This window comes from Onychomys torridus, chromosome 16, assembly GCF_903995425.1.
Source record: "Onychomys torridus chromosome 16, mOncTor1.1, whole genome shotgun sequence".
Classification (NCBI taxonomy): Eukaryota; Metazoa; Chordata; class Mammalia; order Rodentia; family Cricetidae; genus Onychomys; species Onychomys torridus.
This window is the reverse complement of record NC_050458.1, coordinates 68,015,182-68,039,475: the sequence shown is the minus strand read 5'-3', so window position 1 is coordinate 68,039,475 and position 24,294 is coordinate 68,015,182. Positions and strand designations below refer to the sequence as shown.

Here is a 24,294-nt window from a genome sequence, read left to right as displayed (position 1 = left end):
AAATTGTCCGACTGGCGTTGTGTTTCATTTGACCCTAATACACTGGGTTGCACTGTCTAAAAGAGAATTATGTCCCCTCCCATGTCCGGATGTATTTCTCATTTCTTACTGCTGGTCCTGAGGAGATCTGTTAACTTCAAGGTTAAGATAAGACACATTCCATCAGAACTATGTCGTCATCCTTGCCAGCTTCTGATCTGTGACTGTCCAGGAGATTTACAAGACAGTTGCACGCCATTCTTTAAAGAATATTATGGTTGGACTCTGACTCCTGGCATCAGGCCAATTTGATTTGTCAGCTGTTACAAAACCCATTTCCCATAGAGAAAGGGGCCTTGGCTCATGTGCCCTTCAGGCTGCTCTTAGAGATGAACAGGAGTTAGTATATCTGATGTTTTTTATTTCCTGATGTTTTATAAGGGTAAAGGTAGATAAGAAGACTATTTTGTCCTTTGTTGTGTGTATGTGCACGCACGTGTGTATACTGTGTAGCTGGGTATGCATACTATGGCAAATGTGTAGCAGTCAGAAGACAACTTTGTAGTGTCACTGCTCTCTTTCTACCTTTGTGTGGGCCCTGGGGATCAAACTTGGGTCATCATCAGGCTTGTGTAGCAAACTGAGCCATCTTGATGGCTTCCTGTTATATAGCTCTTTCAACATAAACTCAGTTCTTTCTGTGGATCCCTTGTGCCTTGTGCCGGAAGAGGTCAGAAGAGGGTGTCAGACTCCCTGGGACTGGAGTTCCAGACAGTTGTCAAGCCACCTTGCAGGTGCTGGGACTTCATCCTGGTCCTTTGGCAGAGCAACCAGTGCTCCTCACTGCTGAGCTGTCTCTCCAGCCCTGGCTTTTTTTTTTTTTTTTCCTTTTGAGACAAGATCTTTTTATGTATCTCTAACTGGCCTGGAATTCATTCTGTAAACAAGGCTGGCTTTTAACAGTGAGTCCACCTGGCCCTGCCTCTGCTTCTCCAAGTGCTAGGATTACAGGCCTTTGCTGTTGCTCCCAGCTGTTTGTCCTATTTCAGTGATGCTGAGGTTTGATATCAAGGTTATTTGCTCAAGATCAAGATGGGAAGTTCCTACCTTGACCCTATTTTAATTTCTTTAGTGTTATTTTCATATTCTTTAATTACAAAAGGTTAAGAAAAGGGTGGGGGCCAGCCCCCACTCTTACTTACCCCAGGAATTAGGTTAAGAAGCAGAAAGAAAACATAGGATAGACTCGGATGGGCCTGGATCTTTATCTAAACAAGCCCAGAGTTTTATCTTTAAAGGTCTGTTTATAACAATGCCAAGGGGTGAGAAAAGACCTCCCCCCCTTGCTATTTAGACCCTTACAAATACCTGGTACCCAAGCCAATGGTCCAATTAACCTCCCATGCAGTCCTGCTGGTACAGCCACTAGGAAACCTAGTGGGCACCAACAGAAAAGATGAGACCAGGCATGATGGTGTGTACACATTTAATCCCAGCACTGGGATGGCAGAAGCAAGTGGATCTCTGTGAGTTTGAGGCCAGTATAAGCTAAAGAGTGAGTTCCAACTTTAATCCCAGCACTTGGGAGGCAGAGCCAGGCGTACCTCTGTGAATTCGAGGCCAGCTTTACAGAGTGAGATGCAGGACAGGAACCAAAACTACACAGAAACTCTGTCTCGAAAAAAACAAAACAAAACAAAAAAAGAGTGAGTTCCAAGATAACCAGTTATACAGACTCTGCCTTTAAAAAAAAAAAAAAATGGAAAAAGAAAGAAATGAATTGGGATTAAAAAAAAAGTTTTTTGGTGTGTGTGTGTGCCTGGTGGTGCCCATGGAAGGCAGAAGAGGACGTCCGATCCCCTGGAGCTGAAATTACAGGTAGTTATGAGTGCTGAGAACTTAGTCCTCTGAAGAACAGCAAGCTCTCTTAATCACTGAGACATATCTCCCAGACCTCATTAGTTTTTATGGCAGTTTTATTACAGCCTAGACTGGCCTCAAACTTGTGAGCTAGTGATAGTTCTCTTTTTTACCTTCTGAATGCTGGCAGCATCACAGAACACTGCCACACTGTTTGGGAAAATGGGTCTGTGGGTAAAGAAGTTTGCTGCCAAGCCTGCCTGATGATTTTCATTCAGTGTCTGGAACTCACACAGTGGAAGGAGAGAATCAGCTCCCAAAAGTTGTCCTTTGATATCCATAAGCACACTATGACATGCAGGCATCCACACACACAATATATTGTAGTAGGAAGTTTTCCTGTGTTCCGCCCGGCCAGTGGTCAGGACAAATCTCTCCCTCTCATGTCCCCCAAGTAAACACACAGATGCTTATATTAATTATAACTGCATTGCCATTCACTCAGGCTTATTACTGACTAGCTCTTACATTTAAATTAACCCATAGTTCTTATCTATGTTTAGCCATGTGGCTTGGTACCTTTACTCAGTTCTGCCTTGTCATCTTGCTTCCTCTGTGTCTGGCTGGTGACTCTTTTTTTTTTGGTTGAAAGGAGAACTTCTTTACTTGAAGCTGAAGTGACATCTTTTCATGTTTTTTTTTTTTTTATAATTTAATTTAATTTTACATATCAGCCATGGGTTTCCCCTGTCCTCCCCCCTCCCTGGCTGGTGACTCTTGATTCAGCCCTTCTTCCTTCAGAATTCTCCTTGTCTGCTTGCCCCACCTAGACTTACTGCCTGGCTACTGGCCAATCAGCAGTTTATCACCCAATCAGAACAACAAATATTCACAGCATACAGAATGATACCCCACAGTATGTATGTATGTATATATATAAATAATTTAAAAGGCTGATGGTGCTCAAATAGTGGTGTATACCTCTAATCCCAGCACTCAGGAGGCAGAGACAGACAGAGATAGACCTATGACTAGCCTGGTTTAAACAGTGAGTTCTAAGACAGCCAGGGAAACAGATGCTGTCTTTTGTCTTTTGGCATTCGTGGGACAACAAATGGACACGGACAAAAACCCAAAAGTTCATGAACTTAGAGAAATTCTCTAGCAATAAAAAAAAAATGGCTGGGGTTGGGGATTTAGCCCAGTGGTAGAGCGCTTGCCTAGCAAACACAAGGCCCTGGGTTCAGCCCTCAGCTCCAGGGGGGAAAAAATTGCTCTTAAGACAGGCGCTGCTGGATGGGTGAAAGCCAACTAACAGGTCAGTAGGCTGAGGCAGGAAGATTGTAAGTTCAAGGACTTACTGGGTTAACTTGATGAGACCCTTTCCCTGAAAGAAAATAAAATAAATAAATAAATGAGTGAATGAATGAATGAATGAATGAAATACACGAGATACTGTTCAGTGGTAGAGCACTTGCCTATGAGTGTGAAGTGTGCTAGATTCAACCCTTAGTACCACAAAAACTCTCATACTCTGAAACTCCTGGTTGGTTTGGTTTAGTTTAGTTTTTTGAGACATGATTCCTCTGTGTAACAGCTCTGGCTGTCCTGGAACTTGCACGGTAGCCCAGGCTGGCATTGAACTCCACAGAGATCTGCCTGCCTCTGCCTCCCAAGTACTGGGATTAAAGGCCTGTGCCACCACCGCCCTACCCCTGATACTTCTGTTTGATGGCCAAAATTATCACCATTCTCTACTTTTGAAGCAACCCCCATCCCCACCCCCCATTAGCCTTAAACTTAGAGATCTTAGATACTATGAGTAAAGGCATACACCGCCATGCTAGGCGGGCCTTCTTTTCTTTTGTTAAGTTTTTATATAGGTATATGTGATATATTGAGCACACTCCCTCCCCCTTATCCTACCATTTTTTGCCCTCTTTTTAGTCTCCCCTTCTCCCTCTACACAGTGTTAGTTCTACATACATGATTTTATGTATTTCTATTAAAACTAGGAGTTGCCATTAAGAGACCATACTGTAGTTGGAAAGTTTCTCTAGTCCTGCCAAACTGCCCCCCCCCCCCCCCCCCCCCCGCAGTCCCACGGCCCGCTTATAAAATAATCACTCAGAAGTTTATATTATTATAACTTCAGCATTATCTCAGGCTTATTACCAACTAGCTCTTACACTTAAATTAACCCATAATTCTTATTTATGTTTAGCCATATGGCTTGGTGCCTTTTCTCAGTTCTGCCTTCACATCTTGCTTCCTCTGTGGCTGGCTGGCAACTCCTGATGCTGCCCTTCCTCTTCCTGTCTCTCTCTTGGATTTCTTGCCTGCCTATATCCTGACTCCCCATAGGCCAGAGCAGCTTCTTTAATTGGCCAATCATAGCAACACATATTCACAGCATACAGAAAGATTTCCCACAGCAACATACTATATTTATCTTTCTAAGACTGGCTTCTTTTTATATGATCATCTCCAGTTACATCCATTTTCTTGAAAATGATTTAACTTTATTCTTTATGTCTGAAGGAGATTCCATAGTGTATATATGCATTTTATTTATCCATCCCTCTGTTGCTGGGCACCTAGGTTATTTAGTTCTGTTTTTTAGCTGTTGTATGTTTGCCGTAACATGGATGTGGTGTGTCTCTGTGGTATGTCGACTTGGAGTTCTTTTTTATTTTTTAAGAAATTTTAAAATGTTTATTTTATATGAATGAGTGTTTGCTTGCATATGTGTCTATACCACATCCATGCCTGTTGCCCTCAGAGGCCAGAAGAGGGTGTCAGATCCCATGGTACTAGATTTACAGGTGGTTGTGTGCCGCTCTGTGGGTGCTGGGAGCTGAACCCTGTTCCTTCATCTCTCTAGCCCTTAGAAAGTAAAGAACACCCCCTTTTCCTTACTCTCCCGTGGAAGCTGCTTTAGCATGCATAAGGCTCTGACGCCACAAAAAAGTTTAAATTCCCATATGTGAAGCAAATAGGGTTTTGGATCTCTAAAACATTTGTTACAGCCAAGTGAAAGGACACAGTATTATAGTCTGGTTTTCTTTCTTTCCTTCTGAGACTAGACCTTATGTAATACAGGGTGGTCATGAACTGTCTGTGTTAGTTGTACATGACCTTGAGTTCCTGATTTTTTTGCTTCCTGTTAATGGTCTCTGTTTTATTATGTCCTCCTTTCCTTGGGTTTTAGGAATTATGAGTAATATATTAGGGGTTATAATTACTAAAAGTCTGTTTTATAGCATTACAAGGATAACTAATAAAAATTTTAAATTTAACCATAACGGCTGTGGCCAACTTGCTCTCCCTCTTTATTTAAACCTATAAGTTTTTCTCATCTTTTTTTTTTTTTGAAAGGTTCTTTAATGGTTGGGATGTATAGCTCAGTAGTCTGACCCAGGCCCTGGATTCCATCCCCAGTTCTTGTTTCTTCAGGTTTTGGGGTTCTGGTTGTGTTGTAATTCTCTCAAACAAGAAAAGTTACATAGTATTATTAAAATACTTTACCCCCTCCGTTTCCTTGTTACTTCTTTCCCTTAAGCAATTTTTAAACTGTGTACAGTGACAGATGGTGGAAAAAGCTTTGTCTAAAGTGCGTCTAGATTTGGGTGGTTTGTCTTGGTCTGTTGTTTGAAGAACCTACTTTTGCCCCTCCCCCTTTGCCAGTGAGCTGTGATCCTGTTAGGAGGTCCTAACATGCTATTGATTAATTCACAGTGCTTTTTTAGAGGAATAATCCTAAATTTTGGTTTGTAATCCAAAGAACTAACTCCCTTGAGCTCTAAACGCCTTAGTCTTAAGGCCAAGGGAGGCACCTTGGCCTTCACTTCTCCACCCAGTCTGCAGTGAAAAGGAAAGTTAAGCCTTTCAACTTTTTCATTTGCCTCTCCCTCTTAGTCTAGTACGGCTGCCAGTTGCCATGGCAACGGACTGGGACAGCTGCGCAGTGGCGCCCAGGCAGCTGGGTGGGGGCGGGGGAGCTGCCAGCCCGCCAAGCCCCAGACCTGGGAGGGGAGGCCCCTCCTGTTAGCCCAGAGGGAAAGAAGGAACTGGGGCGATCCGGTAGGTAAGGGAGGGAACCCCTATTGGTCTACTTAGGGCTTCTCTTCAGCATGAAGGTATAAAGAAAAAAATTCTTTTCCTCCCCCAAACTGTAGAACACATATGTAAATCCTTGTTTTTTTTCTTCCTGGTGAGGCAGGGAAGGCCATAGCCACAATGCTTAACTGCATGCTTCCAACATGGGGCTGGTTTTAACCCAGCGCTCTGACCTAAACTGCTCAGCTCCCGGAAATTCCAAGGTGAGTGGGGGGGGGGGTGGGGTACTCTCTGGAATATGACATTTCCTGTCTGTGGTGAGGTCGGAGGCTGTTTATTTTAAATAAACCTTAATATAATTTTTGATGCCTGGAAGTCTTCTAAATTAATGGAAAGATTTTTGAAAACCTTTTACCTACATTCCCCCATGCCTTCTCTCTCAAAGTTATTATATAGGTTAGAAATTAATACAAGCAGTTTTTGAGGCTGGCCTACCTACTGTTAATAAGTTCTTTAGGTAGGATTTTCAACACTATAGTCCTGTAATGATTTCTTAAAATTTTAATTTGAAATAAATTGATAAATACAACTTCTACTTCTTTGCCTTGAACATAATTCTGAGATTAGTTGCCCTTTCTATTCCTGAGGTTGGCTTTCTGGCCAAGATGGGAATGCTCTGCAAAACATCTTTATAGATTATAGCAAAATAACAATGGAGTCAGCTAAGATATTGATTCCTGCTATATGGTAATCCAGACTGTGGGTACCATGATTAAGGAAGAATTTTTTAAAAAAATGATTATAGTTCAACAGTGTGGGAATTTTAAAAACTAGATTTTCTGTTGAGTACCTCTGACGTGCATATTTCTGAGTTTAACTCAATTTCCATTTGTGATGCATTGCCCTGGCTTTCCTGGGCGATGAATAGTCCTCTGTGTTCTGAGGAGGCTTCATGTTGATGCAGAATCTGGGGCCAGATTTCTTTCCCTTCCTCTTCCTTTGGCCCAAAGTCAGCTTCAGTTAAGAGGTAAGGTACCTATGTAACTATTTGGGTTAATTGAGCCCTGGGAATTACAGGCTAGTCCAATAACTAATTTTGAAGTTTTTTCTTTGCCCTCTTCCCTTGTATTCCCAAATGAGCTTGCTAAAAAGGAGGCTTAGTGTGTCTGAACTGTGAGCTGACGGACACTCTGAAGGGACAGACTCAAGTTGTTTAAGGAAAATGTACCAAGTCATTAGAAATGTGGTGAGAGATGACCCAGGTGGGCGTGTGTGTGTGTGTGTGTGTGCGCGCGCACGCGCGCGCTGCTAAGAGACTGATCAAAATGCTCAGAGTACAGAAAAGTTACTTTTGAGTGTTGTGTAGGGGGAAGATTTCTTTTTTTCTTTTTCATTTTTATAAAGACCTTTTTTCACCTTAGAGGAAAAGATTTTTATTCTGTCTTGGTTCCTTTAATTGAAGGTTTTCCACATTTCTCTTTGAGTTCCTGGCTCACAAGTAGATGTAGAAATGGTCGAGAATAACACACCATGCTATTTGCTTTTCTGTAATATAAAATTAAAGGAGTTAAACAATTGTGCCATCTAATAATTTTGATCTCTTCAGCTGAAGAGAACTTGTTTTTAGGGAAATATGGATTGACCCATTCCAAATTAAATTTGTAGCCCTGTCTTAGAATAATTGTAGACCAATAAGAAGGATATGTGGCTCACTTGTATTGTACCCTCTATTCCATCAAGAAGTGACAGTTTTAATCCTCATGGATTGTAACCATTTTGTCTTTCCCCCTTTTCAGGAGGAACCTGGTGGCCATAGTCCTTCAGGTGGATCAACGTGCGACATGGGAAAGAAAACCAAGAGGACAGCTGACAGCTCTTCTTCAGAGGATGAGGAGGAGTACGTCGTGGAAAAGGTGTTAGACAGGCGCATGGTTAAGGGGCAAGTGGAATATCTGTTGAAGTGGAAAGGCTTTTCTGAGTAAGTGCCTTCTTTTCCAGGCATTAGGACTCTGTGGAAGTAGAAAACTTTGGTTTATTTGCCTATAAGCTACTGTCTGTCTTTTTCCCATTTACATACTTCTGTAAGAATCAAGAAAGGCAGCAGACCACATAGTCTCCCCATCATGGAGCTGATGTTTTAATGATCTTGTTTTTGAGGGGTAGTTTAAGGAATTGGTTGGGAGCACAGCCTTGGGAGCCAGATTTCCTGGGACCAGATTCTTGTTCCACCCTTTAAAATACAGGTGGGTGTCCGGTGGTGGTGGTGCACGCCTGTAATCCCAGCACTCGGTAGGCAGAGGCAGGTGGATCTCTGAGTTCAAGGCCAGCCTGGGCTACAGAGTGAGTTCCAGGACAGGCTCCAAAGCTACACAGAGAAACCCTGTCTCAAAAAACAAAAAAAAAAAAAACAACAACAACAACAAAAAAATACAGGTGGGTGAACTGGGCTAATTTCTTTTATTGTTATAATTTTAAAAAATTCTTTTCTTGCTGGGCAGTAGTAGTGCACAACTTTATTTCCAGCACTCAGGGCAGAAGCAGGAGGATCTCTCTGAGTTCAAGGCCAGCTTGGTCTACAAAGTGAGTTACAGGACAGCCAGAGCTACACAGAGAAACCCTATCTCAAAAAAACAAAAACAATTTTTTTTTCTTATTTTGTATGTATGAGTGTTTTGCCTGCATGTATATTTGTGCACTGCCTTTGTGTTGTCTGGTGCCCACAGTCCAGAGAGCATCAGATGAGCTAGAACAGAAGTTAAATATGGTTCTGAGCAGCAGCCATGTGAGTGCTGTGAACCAAACCATGGTTGTCTGGGAGAGCAGGCGGTGCTCTTAAACACTGAGCCGTTTCTGCAGTCCAGTGGTTAATTTCGTAATCTTTTTTTCCCCTATAATGAAATGGGGATAAGATGTGGGTGTAGCTTAATAGTAAAGTGCTTTCACCTAGCATACTCAGGGTCCTGGCTTGATCCTCAGGTATGCCAGGAAAAGAAAACAAACAGACGAAACAGGGATAAGACATAGTACTGAGAGTTCTCAGTGAGTGTGAGTAGACACACTTGTCATTCATTGCAAGTGTGAGCATTTGAATTTAGATCACTGGAACCCATGTAAAGCCAGGCACATGCATCTCTCCCTGTGGTCTTACTTTGAGATGTCAGACAGAGAGAAGAAAATCCTTGGAAGCCTCGGAGACACCTAGCCTGGCAGACACAGCAGTGAATAGCCCTGTGTCTGACCCTGTTCAAACAAGTAGAAGTCTGGGACCAAGACTAAGGTGGTCTCTGACCTCCACTTATACATACCCACACTCACATTCAGGAATATACATTTAATACATATATGTGTGCATACACACTAAAAGATGGTTTATATTTTTAATTTGTAAAGGGCAGATCACTTTGACCTTCCAAAGTGCTGGGATTCTGGGCTACCACACTGGATTTTGTAGCACTTTGTATAGCTAGGCAAGGACTCTTCCCAGCTGAGCTACATCCCAAGCCCTGCTCCATCGCCACATTTCTCAAGAAGAATGATAGCACTACTCACCAGGTATGACAACCATTGAATGTGAGAGCAGAGCCCTGTGAAATAGGAATTTAAATAATACTTGAAGAATTCCAAGTTGTTCTTAGACTTATCATTAAATCACTGCTAGAAATACTTTTATGTTTGAAAGGTGCTTAAAGCAAGTCCTTAGTCCAAGCACTCTGGAGGCAGAGGCAAGCAGATCCCTGAGTTCAAGGCCAGCCTGGTCTACAGAGTGAGTTCCAGGATAGGCTCCAAAGCTACACAGAGAAACCCTGTCTCAAAAAAAAAACCAAACCAACCAAACAAACAAACAAAAAACTATTTGAACTTCTGGTACCTAACATAGGTACAGAGGTGAAAGTTGGGGTAGATAGAATAAGCATTGTCATAAATGAATGCCTGAGATTGGGACTAGGGACATGGCTCAGCAGATGAGTGCTTCTTGTTCTTCCAAGGGACTCTAGTTAGGTTCCCAATACCCTTGTACCACAGCTCACAGTAGCCTGTGACTCCAGTTTCAGAGTTCTGATGTCCCCCTATTCTAGCCGCCTCCGTCACACATACACCTTTTTACATTTTGTAAAAGAATTTTAATAAAATACTTTTATTTATTTATTTTTTGTAGACAAGGCCAGCCTCAAACTTAAGATACCACCTGTCTATGCCTCCAGAGTTCTGGGATCAAAAGTATGTGCCATTACAACCAGAAAATAAAATCTTTTTAGGGAACATGCCTGGGATTTCATAAAAGGCTAGAATACATTTTCCTGTCGACCCTGAGCATTATCTGTAAGAGAATACCTAGCTGTGTGCCATGGCACCATCCATATATAAACTGTTTTCTTTCTATACCATACATAACTTGTGGTAAAAGTTTAATTTGTTAGGCAGTTACAAGGTTAACAATAGAAACTAGGAATTTGGCTCAGTTGGTAGAGTGCTTGCCTAACATACACTAAACTTTGGGTTTGATCCCTAGCATTGCATATACCGGATAAACCTAGCTCTCAGTGGGTAGAGGCAAGGAAGGTCAGGAACTTCAAGGTCATTCTTGGCTACTTAGTGAACAACAGGCCAGCCTAGATTAAAAAAGCTACCCACCCACACCATTAAAAAAAAAAGTTTTGATGGATTGATGTGCTAGTGTGTTCCTTAGAAGATAAAATCAAAATTAAAGCCAAGCAGAGGTGGTCCACTATGCTGATATTTTGTTTGTGCTTTAACAAATAAAACTTGCCTGGAGATCAGAATGCAGAGCTAGCCACTAGTTAAACATAGAGGCCAGGAGGTGGTAATGCAAACCTTTAATCTCAGTACTTGGGAGGAGGAAGCAGGAAGATCAGGAGTTCAAGGCCACCATGCAGGCGGAGGCTCATGCCTTTGATCCTAGTACTTGGGAAGAACACCTTTAATCCCAACACTAGGGAAGTGGAAACAGGAAGTAATAGGGCTGGGTGGAGAAAAGAATGTAAGGCAGGAGCCAGGCGGAGGCACATGCCATTAATCCCAGCACTAGGGAGGCAGAGCCAGCCAGATCTCTGAGTTCAAGGCCAGCCTGGTCTACAGAGCAAGATCCTGGACAGGCACCAAAACTTCACAGAGAAGCCCTATCTTGGAACCCTCCCCCCCAAATATATATATATATATATATATATATATATATATATATATATATATATATATGGCGGGAGGTCACCCCTTTCAGGCTGAGGAGTTGGCAAGGTAAGTAAGAGATGGCTGTGGCTTGCTCCTTTGTCTCTGATCTTTCAGCACCCCCCCTCCCACCTCTGCCACTGCCATATCTGGCTCCGGGTTTTTATTATTAAGACCCAATTAGAATTCACGCTACAGCTCATGCCTTTAATCTTAGCACTCTGGAGGCAGACAGCAAGCAGGTCTACACAGAGAAACCCTGTCTGGGGCGTGGGCTGGGGTGGAGAACATGGGTACAATATAACAATATAGTAAGATAGGTTGAGACCATTTACCTTTTATAATATTTTTAATAATTATATCATTAATTGTTTTTTTAAGTAAAAATAAATTTTTATTTTGTGTATGGATGTTTTGCCTACATGCATGCCTGGTGTCCATGGAGACCAGAAAAGGGCATTGGGTCCCCTGGGACAGACATCACAGAGGGCTGTGAGCCACCCTGTGGGTGCTAGTAATTGAAGCTGGGTCCTCTGAAAGAGCAGTCAGTGAACTGCTGAGCCGTCTCTGGTCTCCAGTTGTTAATAATTTCTGAAAAGAGATTTTGTGTGCATGTATATATGTGTACTATGTACATATCTGGTCAGAAGAGGGGAACAGGGGGCTGGGGAGATGGCTCAGTGGTTAAAGAGTACTGACTGCTGTTCCAGAGGACGTGGGTTCAAATCCCAGCACCCACATGGCGGCTCACACCTGTCTGTAGCTACAAGACCTGACACCCTCACACAGACATACATGTAACAAAACACCAGTGCACATAAAATAATAAAAATAATGATTGTGAGCCACCACATAGGCATTGGGGATCAAATCCAGCTCCTCTATAAGAACAAGTGCTCTAAATCACTGAACTGTTTTCCAGCTTCCTGTTAATTTTTTAAATTTATTTTTAATTTTTGTTTGTTTTTGTGTTTTTTGTTGTTGTTGTTGTTGTTTACTTGTTTTTTGAGACAGGTTTTTCTCTGTGTATCCCTGGTTGCCCTGGAACTCACCTTGTAGACCAGGCTGGCCTCAAATTTAAGAGTCTGTCTCTGCTTCCTGAGTGCTGGGATTAAAGGCATGGGCCACCACTGCCCGGCTAGTTCTTTCTTTTTGTTGAGATGAGGTCTCCGGCCGGGGTAGCCTTTACTGTGATGATACAGGCTTGTGTTACTTTGCTTTCCATTGCTGTGACCAAAAGCAGTGTGAGGGGAAGGGTTATTGTATCTTACACGTTCCATGCATTCCATGGTTGAAGAAAGTCATGGCAGGAACCTGAGCAGGGTTAGAAATTTAAGTGGAAACCATGGGGAAATACTGACTCCTGACCTGCTCTCAGGCTCACTGGGAGTTATCCGCACACCCCCACCCCCAGCTCCCTTTTGTTCTTTTTTTTTGTTTGTTTGTTTTGTTTTGTTTTTGAAACAGGGTTTCTGTGTGTAGCCCTAGCTGTCCTGGAACTCTCTATAGATCAGGTTGGCCTTAAACTCAGAGATCTGCCTGCTCCTGCCCCCTGCCCCTGAAGTGCTGAGATGGAAGACATACACCACCAGACCTGGTTGTCAGCTAGCTACCTTACACAGCTTAGGTCCACCAGCCTCTGGGATGGTACTGCCCATAGTGGATGGGGCCCTTCCTTATCAATAAGCAATCAAGAAAATGCCCCACAGACATGCTCATAGGTCAGGCTGATAGAAGCTGTTTTTAGGTTGAGGTTCCCTCTTCCTAGGTGTGTCAAGTTGACAACCAAGATAGCTGTTACAAGTCTACTCCTTGTCTACTTGGCAAGCAAACACATAATTTTCCCTTCCTTCCTTCCTTCCTTCCTTCCTTCCTTCCTTCCTTCCTTCCTTCCTTCCTTTTCTTCTTTCTTTTTGGTTTTTCGAGACAGGGTTTCTCTGTGTACCTTTACGCCTTTCCTGGAACTCGCTTTGTAGACCAGGCTGGCCTCAAACTCACAGAGATCCACCTGCCTCTGCCTCCTGAGTGCTTGTGCCACCACCGCCTGGTTGCAAACACACAATTTTAAAACATAATATTTCATGCTAACATCACAGTATAAAACATAGTCCAACTTTGGAAAGTTAAAATTTTCAATACTTTAAAAAATGTTTTTGTATTGTCTATGTATGGATATTTTCCTTGCATGTATATCTGGGTAGTGTATGTGTGCCTGGAGACCAGAGGCCAGAGAGGGTGTCAAATTCTCTGTTACTAGAATTACAGACACCTGTGGATGCTGGAAATTGAACTTGGGTCCTCTGGAAGAGCAGCCAGTGCTTTTAACCACTGCATTATCTCTCCAGCTCTGTTCAGGTCTCCTTAAAAAAGCATCCACACCAGGCACAGTGGCACACATCTTTAATTCCAGCACTCTGGAGGCAGAGGCCCATGGATCTCTGTGACTTCTGGGTCAGCCTGGTTTGCATAGTGAGTTCCAGGACAACCAGAGCTACATAATAATACTCTGTTTCAAACAAACAAACAAAAAGTTGCAGGTCTCTAACTATGGGCTTCTGTGAAATAAAAAACAAGTTAAATACTTGTCAAACAAAACCAGAGTCCAGTGGTATAGCGCCTAATATGATATCTTGGACTTGCTTAAGATCTTCTGGGCTCCATGAGACTTGAGCAGTCCTATTTCTCTAGAGCTGTCATCAGCCACACATGTACATCACTTGTTTCCTAGGTTCAGGCCAGCTCTGCTTCACACCTGCCATTTATTGTCCTTGCATCTCCAGTATCCTGGGGTTGCCACTGCACCTGAGGGTGCACCTTCATAGATGGTCTCTCTTTGGGGACTTTATCCCTGCCTCTTGGTACCAGGCCTCAGCTGCTCTTCATGAGACATCTGTCATGTTTTCAAAATCAGAACAGTGTGGGAGACTTACATATTGCCAAATTCCACTAGCTTGATGTCCAGTGTTGGACCCCTGCTCACTGTACGATAGCTTCTGTGCTCCCCAGAAGGCTGACCAGCAGCTTTAACTTCCACAGATCTCTTTCTCTGTGTAGCCCTGGCTGTCCTGGAACTCAGAGATTCCCCTGCCTCTGCCTCCCAAGTGCTGGAATTAAAGGCATGTGCCACCACTGCCCAGCCACTTCCACAGATTCTTAATCTAAAATGTCACACAAACAGTCCCAGTAGAGTCGTTTTCCTCAGAAACCTCAAAAGCCAGCACTACCCAGCCTTAAAAACCTAGATTTAATTTTAACAACTTCCCTCAAGATAACTGCAGGTTATAGATGCTGCTTTTGTGTCTTATTGCCATTGTTGTTGGCTTCTGTAATTCATTATAGGTTGCAGGTGTGTTTTATATAAAAAACAAACCTAATATTTCCTGTCTAACAGAAGAACTATGCTTCTGGATAGGGAAAGGGGATGATAACTTTTTTCTTTGCAGGTTCATTTCTTGCTTTAATTCCACAAGATTGTTGTAGTTTTAGCTTTCTAGAACACATACTATGAATATAAAATACAGCTTTGACAATATCAAAATTTAGACAGACATTTTGGTTCATTCCTGTAATCTTTAGTATTTGGAAGGGTGGGGCGAGAGAATTGCAGAGACTTCAAGACCATCTTGGGCTCCATAGTAAGACTCTGTCTTTAAAAATTCCGAAAGCAGGGTTGGGGATTTAGCTCAGTAGGCCCTGGGTTCGATCCTCAGCTCAAAAAAAAAAAAAAAAAAAATTCAGAGAGCAGGGCTGGAGAGATGGCTCAGAGGTTAAGAGCACTGGTTGATCTTCCAAAGATCCTGAGTTCAATTCCCAGCAACCACATGATGGCTCACAACCACCTGTAATGAGATCTGGCGCTCTCTCCTGGCCTGAAGGCATACATGGAGGCAGAATGTTGTATACATAATAAATATTAATCTCAGTACTCAGAGAGGCCATCCTGCTCTACCTAGCAGGTTCCAGGCCAGCCAGAGACCTTGGGTCAAAGCAAAAAACAAAGATAAAAGAAATAGAAACCTACAGAGAAGTCTGGGAATAATTCTTAGTAGAGTGCTTTCATAAGATACACAGCACTGGGTTGGGCCCCCAGAGCCATATAAAAAGGTGTGGCACCACAAGCCTATGAACCCAGTATTCAGGAGGGAGAGAGAAATCTGAGGATGAGAAGTTCCAAGTTATCCTTGACTACATAGAGTTTGCAGCCAGCCTGGACTACAAGAGACCCTCTTCCCCAAAAAACTTATTTTCTACATGATAGGACTTCATATTTTGTGTTTTGTCCAATCATTATCTCAGATTTTGTGTGTGTATATGTACAGAAAACTTGGTGACGGTAGACTTGGGTCTACCACATTTGAATGAATGCATTCCAGCTACTGCTTACCGGAGTTTACAAGTAACATCTAACACAATAGAAATTGGAGGTGTGTAACTTACTGAGTTACCCTCTTTGTACAGGCAACTGATGGTATGTATGAAATCACACTTATGGCACTTAATTAAGCTTTTATAGTTGGGCTTTTTCATTGGGAAAAAGTTGTGCAAGGGTTTGAACTCATGGAACCTGGTTTATGACTGAACAAGCATGCTTACTGCTGAGCTAGATGCCTACCTTGTAGATTGGGTTTGTTTTTTGTTGTTTCTAAGGATTTTTTTTTTTAATTTTGTGTGTGTGTATCTGCCTATATGTGTCTGTGTGGGGTGTGTGAATGCTGGGCAGGTGCCTGTGGAGGCCAGAAGGCATTAGAGTCCCTAGAACTGGAGTTAGAGATGTTGAGGTCCTCTGTAAGAGTAACAAGCACTCTTAACCACTGAGCCATCTCTCCAGTCCCCAAATTGGGAGTTTTAAAAAGGGTTATTACAGTATAATTTATGTACCCTAAGAGTCACCCACTCCTGGTGATGGTGTATGCTTTTAGTCCCAGCACTTAGGAGACAGAGGCAGGCAGCTCTCTTAGTTCAAGGTCAGCTTGGTCTACAGAGTGAGTTCCATGACAGAAAAAAAAAAAAGGTCACCCACTGATACTGTACTGTTGCCAGAGTTTTCCTGGTCCTACCTGGCCCATGGTCAGGACAAATTTCTCACCCACCAGCTCCACAGCCACTCATACCCAACCAAGTAAACACACAGTCTTATATTGCTTACAAGCTGTATGGCCGCGGCAGGCTTCTTGTTATCTAGTTCTATCTTTTTTTTTTTTGGAGCTGAGGATCGAACTCAGGGCCTTGTGCTTGGTAGGCAATTGCTCTACCACCGAGCTAAATCCCCAACCCTAGTTCTTCTATCTTAAATCAACCCATTTCTATAAATCTATACCTTGCCACATAGCTTGTGGCTTACCAGTATCTTAACATCTGCTTCTCATCATGGCAGCAGACAGCGTCTCTCTGTCTCAGCCTTCCACTTCCCAGAATTCTCTCTGCTTGTCCTGCCTATACTTCTTGCCTGGCTACTGGCCAATCAGCAATTTATTTATACAGAGCGATATCCACAACATTGTACAATTGATGTTTTTTGTTTTATCTTTGACATAGGTCTTTTGTTTTTTTGAGACAGGGTTTCTCTGTGTAGCCCTAGCCTCAAACTCCTGAGTGCTGGAATTAAGTCTTCACCACCATACCTGACTCAATTGTGTTTGTTTATTTTTGTCTTTTGGTCGGTATTTATAGACTTGTGAGACTGTTAGCAAACTCCCACTTCAGAACATTTTCTCAGTCTAATCCACTTCATGTCTCTAAAATGTATCTTACTTGGACATGTCAGAAAATCCAAAAGAAAGAGTATCTTTTCTTGTGTCTTTTTTAAAAAAAAACTTAGTGTATAGTTTTTTATATTTTCTTAGGTTGTATTTTGTTTCTTTTTGTTGCTGAATACTATTCCCTTATAGGGCCACATTTTGTTTACTCATTCATCAGTTGATGAGCATTCAGGTTTGTTTTTGGATTTTGGCTGTTAAAATGTTGCTATAGGGCTAAGGGTGGAGCTCTGTGGTGGGTCAGACATAAAATCCTGGTTTGAGGTTTGATCCCCAGCCCACAAAATAATACTGCTGCTGTAATAATTTAACAATCCTCAACCTGGTTGTCCTGAAACTCATTTTGTAGACCAGGCTGGCCTCAAATTTGGGGATATGGCTGCCTCAGCCTCCCAGGTGCTGGGATTAAAGGCATGTGCCACCAACCCCAGCAGCTATAATTCTTTATATGACTTCATGTGGACATACTTTTTCCCAACTTCCTTCAGTGAAAATCCACATTCAAATTTGTTGGATCTTTTTTTTTTCTCTGCAGAGCTGGGGATCAAACCTATGGCATTACATGTGCTAGGCAAGTACCTTACCACTGAACTATACCCCAAGCCTCTTGTTAAATCTCTATGTATAAAATTTCTATCCTTTGCTTACATGTCCTCTTTAAAATAAGCTTTAGCACTGAAAAGGGCTGAGGATGTAGCTTGCTGGCACTTGATCAGTTTTAGGTTCTGCAGAGATACTAAGTGGGTAAAAATAGGGCATTATCATCATCCCTCAATCTTTTCCTTTTGTCTTTATTGTCTTTGTTCAGAGAGCACAATACTTGGGAACCTGAGAAGAACTTGGATTGTCCTGAACTAATTTCTGAGTTTATGAAAAAGTATAAGAAGATGAAGGAGGGTGAAAACAATAAGCCCAGGGAGAAGTCAGAAGGAAATAAGAGGAAATCCAGTTTCTCCAGCAGTGCTGATGATATAAAATCTAAAAAAAAGAGAGAGGTAAGTTACTATCCCTTTACTGCTATCATACAAAGGGGAGTTAGTTATTTTTTGTCTAAGGACGAACCTAAAAGGTATATTGTTGAACAAAAGTTTCCAGGGAAGTATGCTCATTGACCACAGTGACCCCCTTCTGGCAGAGGGAGAGCTGGTGTAGCACTGATTCTAACTAAAGTGTCAAAACTAATGTAAACTGTCTCTCCACTCCCCCTCCTGTGAATAGAAATGTATCTGGATGCTGAGGAGGCCAGAGGAATGTGTTGGATTCCCTGCAGCTAGAGTTACAGGCAGTTGTGAGCTCCCAGAAGTGAGTGTTGGGAACCAAACTTGCGTCCTCCAAAAGAGAAGCTCTCTTAGCCACTGAACCAACTCTAGCACCAAGTAGCTAAGGAGATAGCTCATGAATAAAGGTGTCTGTTGCCAAGCCTGACAACATGAGTTCAAATCCTCTCATATTGTGGAAGGAGAAAACTGACTCCTGAAAAGTTGGCCTTTGACCTCCATGTGCACCTGTCTACCTGAACACACCAATAATAAGAGTAATAGATAACATTGTTACTTTATTAAAAACCAAAACTTAACTGGGCAGTGGTGGTGCATGCCTTTAATCCCAGCACTCAGGAGGCAGAAGCAGACAGATCTCTGTGAGTTCAATGTCAGCCTGGCCTACAGAAGGAGTTCCAGGACAGCCAGAGCTGTTAAACAGAGAAACCCTTTCTCCAAAAAAAAAAAAAAAAAAAGATTAATTTTTAATCTTCTTTTGTGTCTATTCATGGATTAGTTTGGAAACATTATGAAGTTTAGCTTGACTCAGTTGCTTTTATCTTTCTGGTTTTTAGATTGAAGGTAGTAACATAAACACCATATTGCCTCTTTTTTCTCCTGTTTCTTTGCTGTGTGAGTGTTACACAAATGCACTCTACCCCTCCAGCTTTGCCTCTTTCCATTTTATTTCAGGGTCATGAAGAATATATTTAATAATATAGAAGTATGAGTCTATATGGCATTTCTCTCTTTTTTTTTTTTTTTTTTTGTGGAGCTGAGGATCGAACCCAGGGCCTTGCGCTTGCTAGGCAAGTGCTCTACCACTGAGCTAAATCCCCAACCCCTCTATGTAGCATTTCTACATCAATTCCCTGTTTAGTCTGCATTGTACTTGGATACCCATTTTTCTACATTGTTACTCTTTGACTACACCTTAGAACCACCCAGAGTTTCTGTGGGTAGAGGCTTTGGGGTCCTATAAAGGCTTGTATATATTCTTGGCCTCTGGAACTGGGGGGCTATTCCTGTCTTGCTCTTTTCTCTGATTAATTGTATTTTTATAACCTTTGTTTGTTTGTTTGAGACAGGATATGTAGTCCTAGAGCTTGCTATGTAGACCAGGCTGACATCTAACTCACAGAGATCCTCCAGTCTCTGCCTCTTGAGCCCTAAGATTAAAGGCATGAGCCAGTATGCCTGGCTGCCACCTTATGCCAGATTCTGGAAAGGTGTGATTATCATTAGGATAAACTATATTGATAAAGAATTTAAGGAACATTTTCTGAGGAAATACCACTTGATGTTTTTGTGTGTGGGGTGTGTGTGTGTGTGTGTGTGTGTGTTTTGTTTTGTTTTGTTTGAGATAGGGGCTCACTATGTAGTCTTGGCTAGCCTGAAACTCAAACTGTATGAGTTCCATGCTGGCCCCATAGTCTCTGTCTGCCTTTGCCTTTCAGATCTCCCTGTGCTCTTTTTAAAATTTATTTACATATTTAATATATTTTATTATTTTTCACGTGCATGTGAGCATGTGTGCTGCTGCACATGTGTGAAAGGTAGAGAACAACTTGGAAAAGTCAGTTGTTTTCTTTGGTCAGCTTGGTCTTGGGGATTGAAAGCAGGCACCTTTACTGACTAAGCAGCCAGCCTTTGTTGTTGTTGTGTTTGGTTAGCTGTTGTATTCTGGCTTTTGTCGTTTGGTTCTTTTCTAGTTAAGTTGAAATAGCAAAATAACACAACCAAAGACTTAACTATGTATTTGTGAGAGATAGTAAACATTTCTTCAATTCAAGGTCTTTGTTCTATTAAAGGCAGCAATCTGGCTCGGAGTCTAGGGCCACTTTAGAGGGCTTCATGTTTATCTAGGTTCTGGAGCTGCTGACCTTGAAAACAGCCTCCATACATCCTTTGCATCATGTTTGTCTGGGGCCCCTGATAGCACTCTGAGCAGTACTGGCAGCTGTCAGGTAGACAGTTGGCATGATACGTAGTAGTTGTGTATTTTCAAGTATGGGGGAGATTTTATTTCTTTAGACCATTGCAGCAGAAATTTCTTGGTTGGTTTTATGCCTGATTTAAGATTACTGTTAGTGATGATTTTAGTGTTTTCCTTAGCTCGACTCCTTTCAGCAGCTTGAACATTCTTTTTTCATTTCCCTCCCTCTGTAGTAGACTGTTTCCAGCCGCCAGCAATGATGTATGACTTAGTCTCTGTGCCAGCATTCCAGCTGTGAGCAGCTGTGTTTGCATCTGGGAACCTATTCCCCTTAAATGCCCCAAAGAATCTGTGTCTTAAAAAGCCAGTATCTTTCTGTTGATTCATGGCTGGAATTTCTTTCCTGTTGTGGCTTCTGGTATCTTTGAGGACCACCAGGACTGTGCAAGCTTTTGTGTTCCTATTTTTTAAATTTTCATTTATTCATTTATTTATTTGTTCATTGTGTTGGGGGACATCATGTGCTAGTGTAGGTCAGGGAACATGTAGGAGTTGGTATTCTCCATCCACCATGTGAATCCCAGGGATCAAACTCAAGTTGCCTACAAGCCCCTTTGTCCACAAGCCATCTCACTGGCCTGCTTTTATATCTCAAAAGAAAGTAAGATGGGGGGGCTGGAGAGATGGCTCAGAGGTTAAGAACACTGACTACTCTTCCAGAGGTCCTGAGTTCAATTCCCAGCACCCACATGGTAGCTCATAGCCATCTGTAATGAGATCTGGCGCCCTTTTCTGTGTACATAATAAATAAATAAATCTTAAAAAAAAAAAAAAAAAGAAAGAAAGAAAGAAAGATGATCAGAAAGATGTTAGGAAAATCACACACCCAAGATTTGGTTCATTTGGAAAATCTTAAGTTTTTCTTTGTGTTGCTAATGAGTTTGCAATATCTTTTGTAAATTTTAGAATAGTATGTGTCTAATTTAGACTTTTTTGTTCTGATGAGTGCCATTACACCTGAATCAGTCTCTGCTGTGTGTAGATCATGGAATTAATTACCTGAGCAAGTCCCAGTACTCCTCTCATGAGTTAGCAGTTCAGTTGCTTAAAGTCTCAATCCAGTCCCAATTAATGCTAATAGCCTGTCTGTGATGCAAGGGGCTGAGCAGATCAGGGGCTCCTTTCCCAAGTATTTGTAAACTAGTGTTTGTGATCTTTGAAATTTGCCCTTTTAAGGGTATTGGTCTTGCATTCTTCTTGCCTCTTTTTTTTTTTTTTTTTTTTTTTTTTTTTTTTTTTTTACAATATAGATGACTGTGTGAAATATTAAATCTATGGGTCACTGTTACAATAAAAGTCTAAGGTTGGGGATTTAGCTCAGTGGTAGAGCGCTCACCTAGCAAGTGCAAGGCCCTGCGTTCGATCCTTAGCTCAAAAAAAAAAAAAAAAAAGTCTTAAGATAAAACTCTAAAAGGTTATGGTTGAGAAAGCATATCTGAAATTAAGAGTGAAAATGAGCTTGTCTGGTGTCTCAGGAAGAGGAGTAGAGGGATCAGCTTGAAGTACTGAAGAAGTCCTAAAGGCTAGGTAGGGTTACAGGAATGACCAGATGATTCTTCAGAGACTCAAGGGATGCTAAAGACTTCTAGGGTCCCTCCTTAGTCATTTGCAAGGAATACTAGGAAAAACAACTACATCTTCTTGCATAAATACCTCTTGACATTGTGGTGACTGGTTGATCTAGTAATATGTTCCTTGAGTTCTAAGGATTTTTCTAAATTGATGACAAATGATGTCAAGTGATGTTAACAAAGGCTATGATTTGTTGTTCTGAGGAACCATTTTTTTTTTGTTTTTGATTTTATTCTTTCTGTAAACTCTAATCTCTCCTGTTCTATTTATAGCAGAGCAATGATATCGCTCGGGGCTTTGAGAGAGGACTGGAACCAGAAAAGATCATTGGGGCAACAGATTCCTGTGGTGACTTAATGTTCTTAATGAAATGGTGAGAGAAGTTGGGCCTCACTCTACAGTTATGTTCCTTTGTTATAAAGAAAGGGCGTGAGATTGAGAGTCCTAAATTTAATTTTTAAACAACACCGATGTCAGTATTAAGTGGGGATTATGGTTTATGACATTCTCAAGCTTTGGTATTATTATATCATAGAAACCTGCATGTCAGAAAAAATAATTTAGGGTAAAATATTTGTAGCCATTCCCTAAACATCTTTTTGCATGGAACTGAATCATTTGCTGTAAGATTGTGAGCCTGTGACCATGGGATAAGGGCTAAGTAAAGCTTCTTCCTATCACTGAGGCTCAGGATCACAGAGAGATGTCTAAAACTGAAATTAATTTCAACAAAGGGCATTAAGATTAATGCTGAATAAAGCACAAAATACTTATCAGAAATAGTTACTTCTGGAAGAAAGTGGAGTAATTCCTCCCTTTCTGACAGGGTCTAGTATAGCTCAAGCTGGCTTTGACCTCAATGTATAGTCCAGGATATTGAACTCATTCTCCTGTCTCCATCTTCCCAGGGCTGAAGTTACAAGATTACAGGCATGTCCTCACTATGCCTGACTGGATTTTTTCCCTCTCCCCTATTCTTTTTCTTTCCCCTCCTCCCCTTTTTCTTTTAAGATTAATTTTTTGTTTCATTTCATTTTATGTGTATGTATGTTTTGCCTGAATATATGTATGTGCACCATGTGTGTACAGTGCCTGCAGAAGCCAGAAAAGGGCATTGGACACCCTGGAACTGACATTACAGGCAGTTGTGAGCTGCTATGTAGGTATTGGGAACTGGGAACTGAGCTTGGGTCCTCTGCAGTAGACTTGGCTGGCTTTGAACTCAGAAATCCACCTGCCTTTGCCTCCCAAGTGAACAGTAGTATGCATTCTTAACTGCTGAGCCAGCTCTAACCCTTAGAGCGGAGAAAGAGACAGTTGTAAGCCTCCATGTGAGTGCGAGGCACTGAACCTGAGTCTTCTGTAGGAGCAGCCATCTCTTCAGCTTTTTCTTCCGTATTTTTGATACTAAAGATCAAATACAGAGGTTCCAACACTGAGTTATACCTCCAGCCCTGTAAAGATCCCTTTACTTTGAGATCAAAGTGTAAGGAGGAGCTCATTCAGACAAATACCTCTGTCTTATTTCTCCTTCTAAGTCTGTGTTCTTTCTTTCCAGGAAAGACACGGATGAAGCGGACCTGGTTCTTGCAAAAGAAGCTAATGTGAAGTGTCCACAAATTGTGATAGCATTTTATGAAGAGAGACTGACATGGCATGCATATCCAGAAGATGCGGAAAACAAAGAGAAAGAGAGCTCGAAGAGCTAAAGGAGGGTGGTCTCTGTCATTTCTCTTTGTATATAATACGCTCATCTTCCTGCCTCCTCTCCCCTCTCCCATCCTTTTCCATCCGAAACACATCCATAAAAATACGTGCTTATCACTGTGCTTCATGGGGGGTGTTGTTGGTATTGGTTCTCTTATAATATACTGATGGTCAGATTCATAAGTGTAACTCTGTGAAAATCAGGCATTTATGTGCTGTGTGTAATTCACACAGTTTTTCCTCCCCCCCCTGTTACATTTTAATCACTTAGTGTCATGATCTTTTCGGGCCAGTTGCTTTTTAAGCTGGGGGATTTTATTACAATGATGATGACTTCAGTTTTTGTTTTTGGGTTTTTTTGTTTTGTTTTGTTTATTTTGGTTTTTCAAGACAGGGTTTCTCTGTGTACCTTTACGCCTTTCCTGGAACTCACTCTGTAGCCCAGGCTGGCCTCAAATTCACAGAGATTCACCTGGCTCTGCCTCCCGAGTGCAGGGATTAAAGGCGTGTGCCATCACTGCCCAGCGACTTCAGTTTCTTTTAATTGTTACTAGAATATATTGATGACCACCTTTGTTTTGACATAGAAAGGATGTTGTCCATCTTTTAGAAAGCCTTTGCCTACTTGTATCTTTTCCTGTCTCATTTATCTCTGCCATGAGAATATAGGGTTCCTGGTGTGGTCTTCTGGGCCACCCCTGTCTAGTCTCACTTACCCCTCTGTAACAATTCTGCTCTTTTGAGGGCTTACAACTTTACATTTAACTCTGTCAAGGCACTCTCTTTAGCCCTCAGGCTTTTTTGGCTTTTTTATTATCAATCCCTGATTCTGCTTCTGTAAGGTGGCATAAAATGACAAGATTAACTATGGAGTCTGTAAGCTGTATGTAGTGCAGGAGGATAAAAGGATGAGGCCAGATAT

At 41.8% G+C, this 24,294-nt stretch overlaps 1 protein-coding gene across 4 annotated transcripts in view; it reads left to right on the top strand.

Annotated features, from left to right (window-relative positions):
- The window catches only part of Cbx5 (chromobox 5), a 41,838-nt gene extending 18,082 nt beyond the window's left edge, over window positions 1–23,756 (top strand). Inside the window, exons 1-6 of one of the 4 annotated variants that reach the window (XM_036208264.1) lie at window positions 5,832–5,922; window positions 6,062–6,161; window positions 7,695–7,876; window positions 17,647–17,833; window positions 21,938–22,038; window positions 23,224–23,756. In XM_036208264.1, coding sequence (XP_036064157.1) covers window positions 6,102–6,161; window positions 7,695–7,876; window positions 17,647–17,833; window positions 21,938–22,038; window positions 23,224–23,374 — 681 coding nt within the window. In that variant the 5' untranslated portion in view covers window positions 5,832–5,922; window positions 6,062–6,101 and the 3' untranslated portion in view covers window positions 23,375–23,756. Of the gene's footprint in view, window positions 1–5,831; window positions 5,923–6,057; window positions 6,162–7,694; window positions 7,877–17,646; window positions 17,834–21,937; window positions 22,039–23,223 lie in introns of those variants that run through there. The other 3 variants (XM_036208265.1, XM_036208267.1, XM_036208266.1) reach the window with 3 other exon arrangements.
- Window positions 23,757–24,294: the final 538 nt, after the last annotated feature.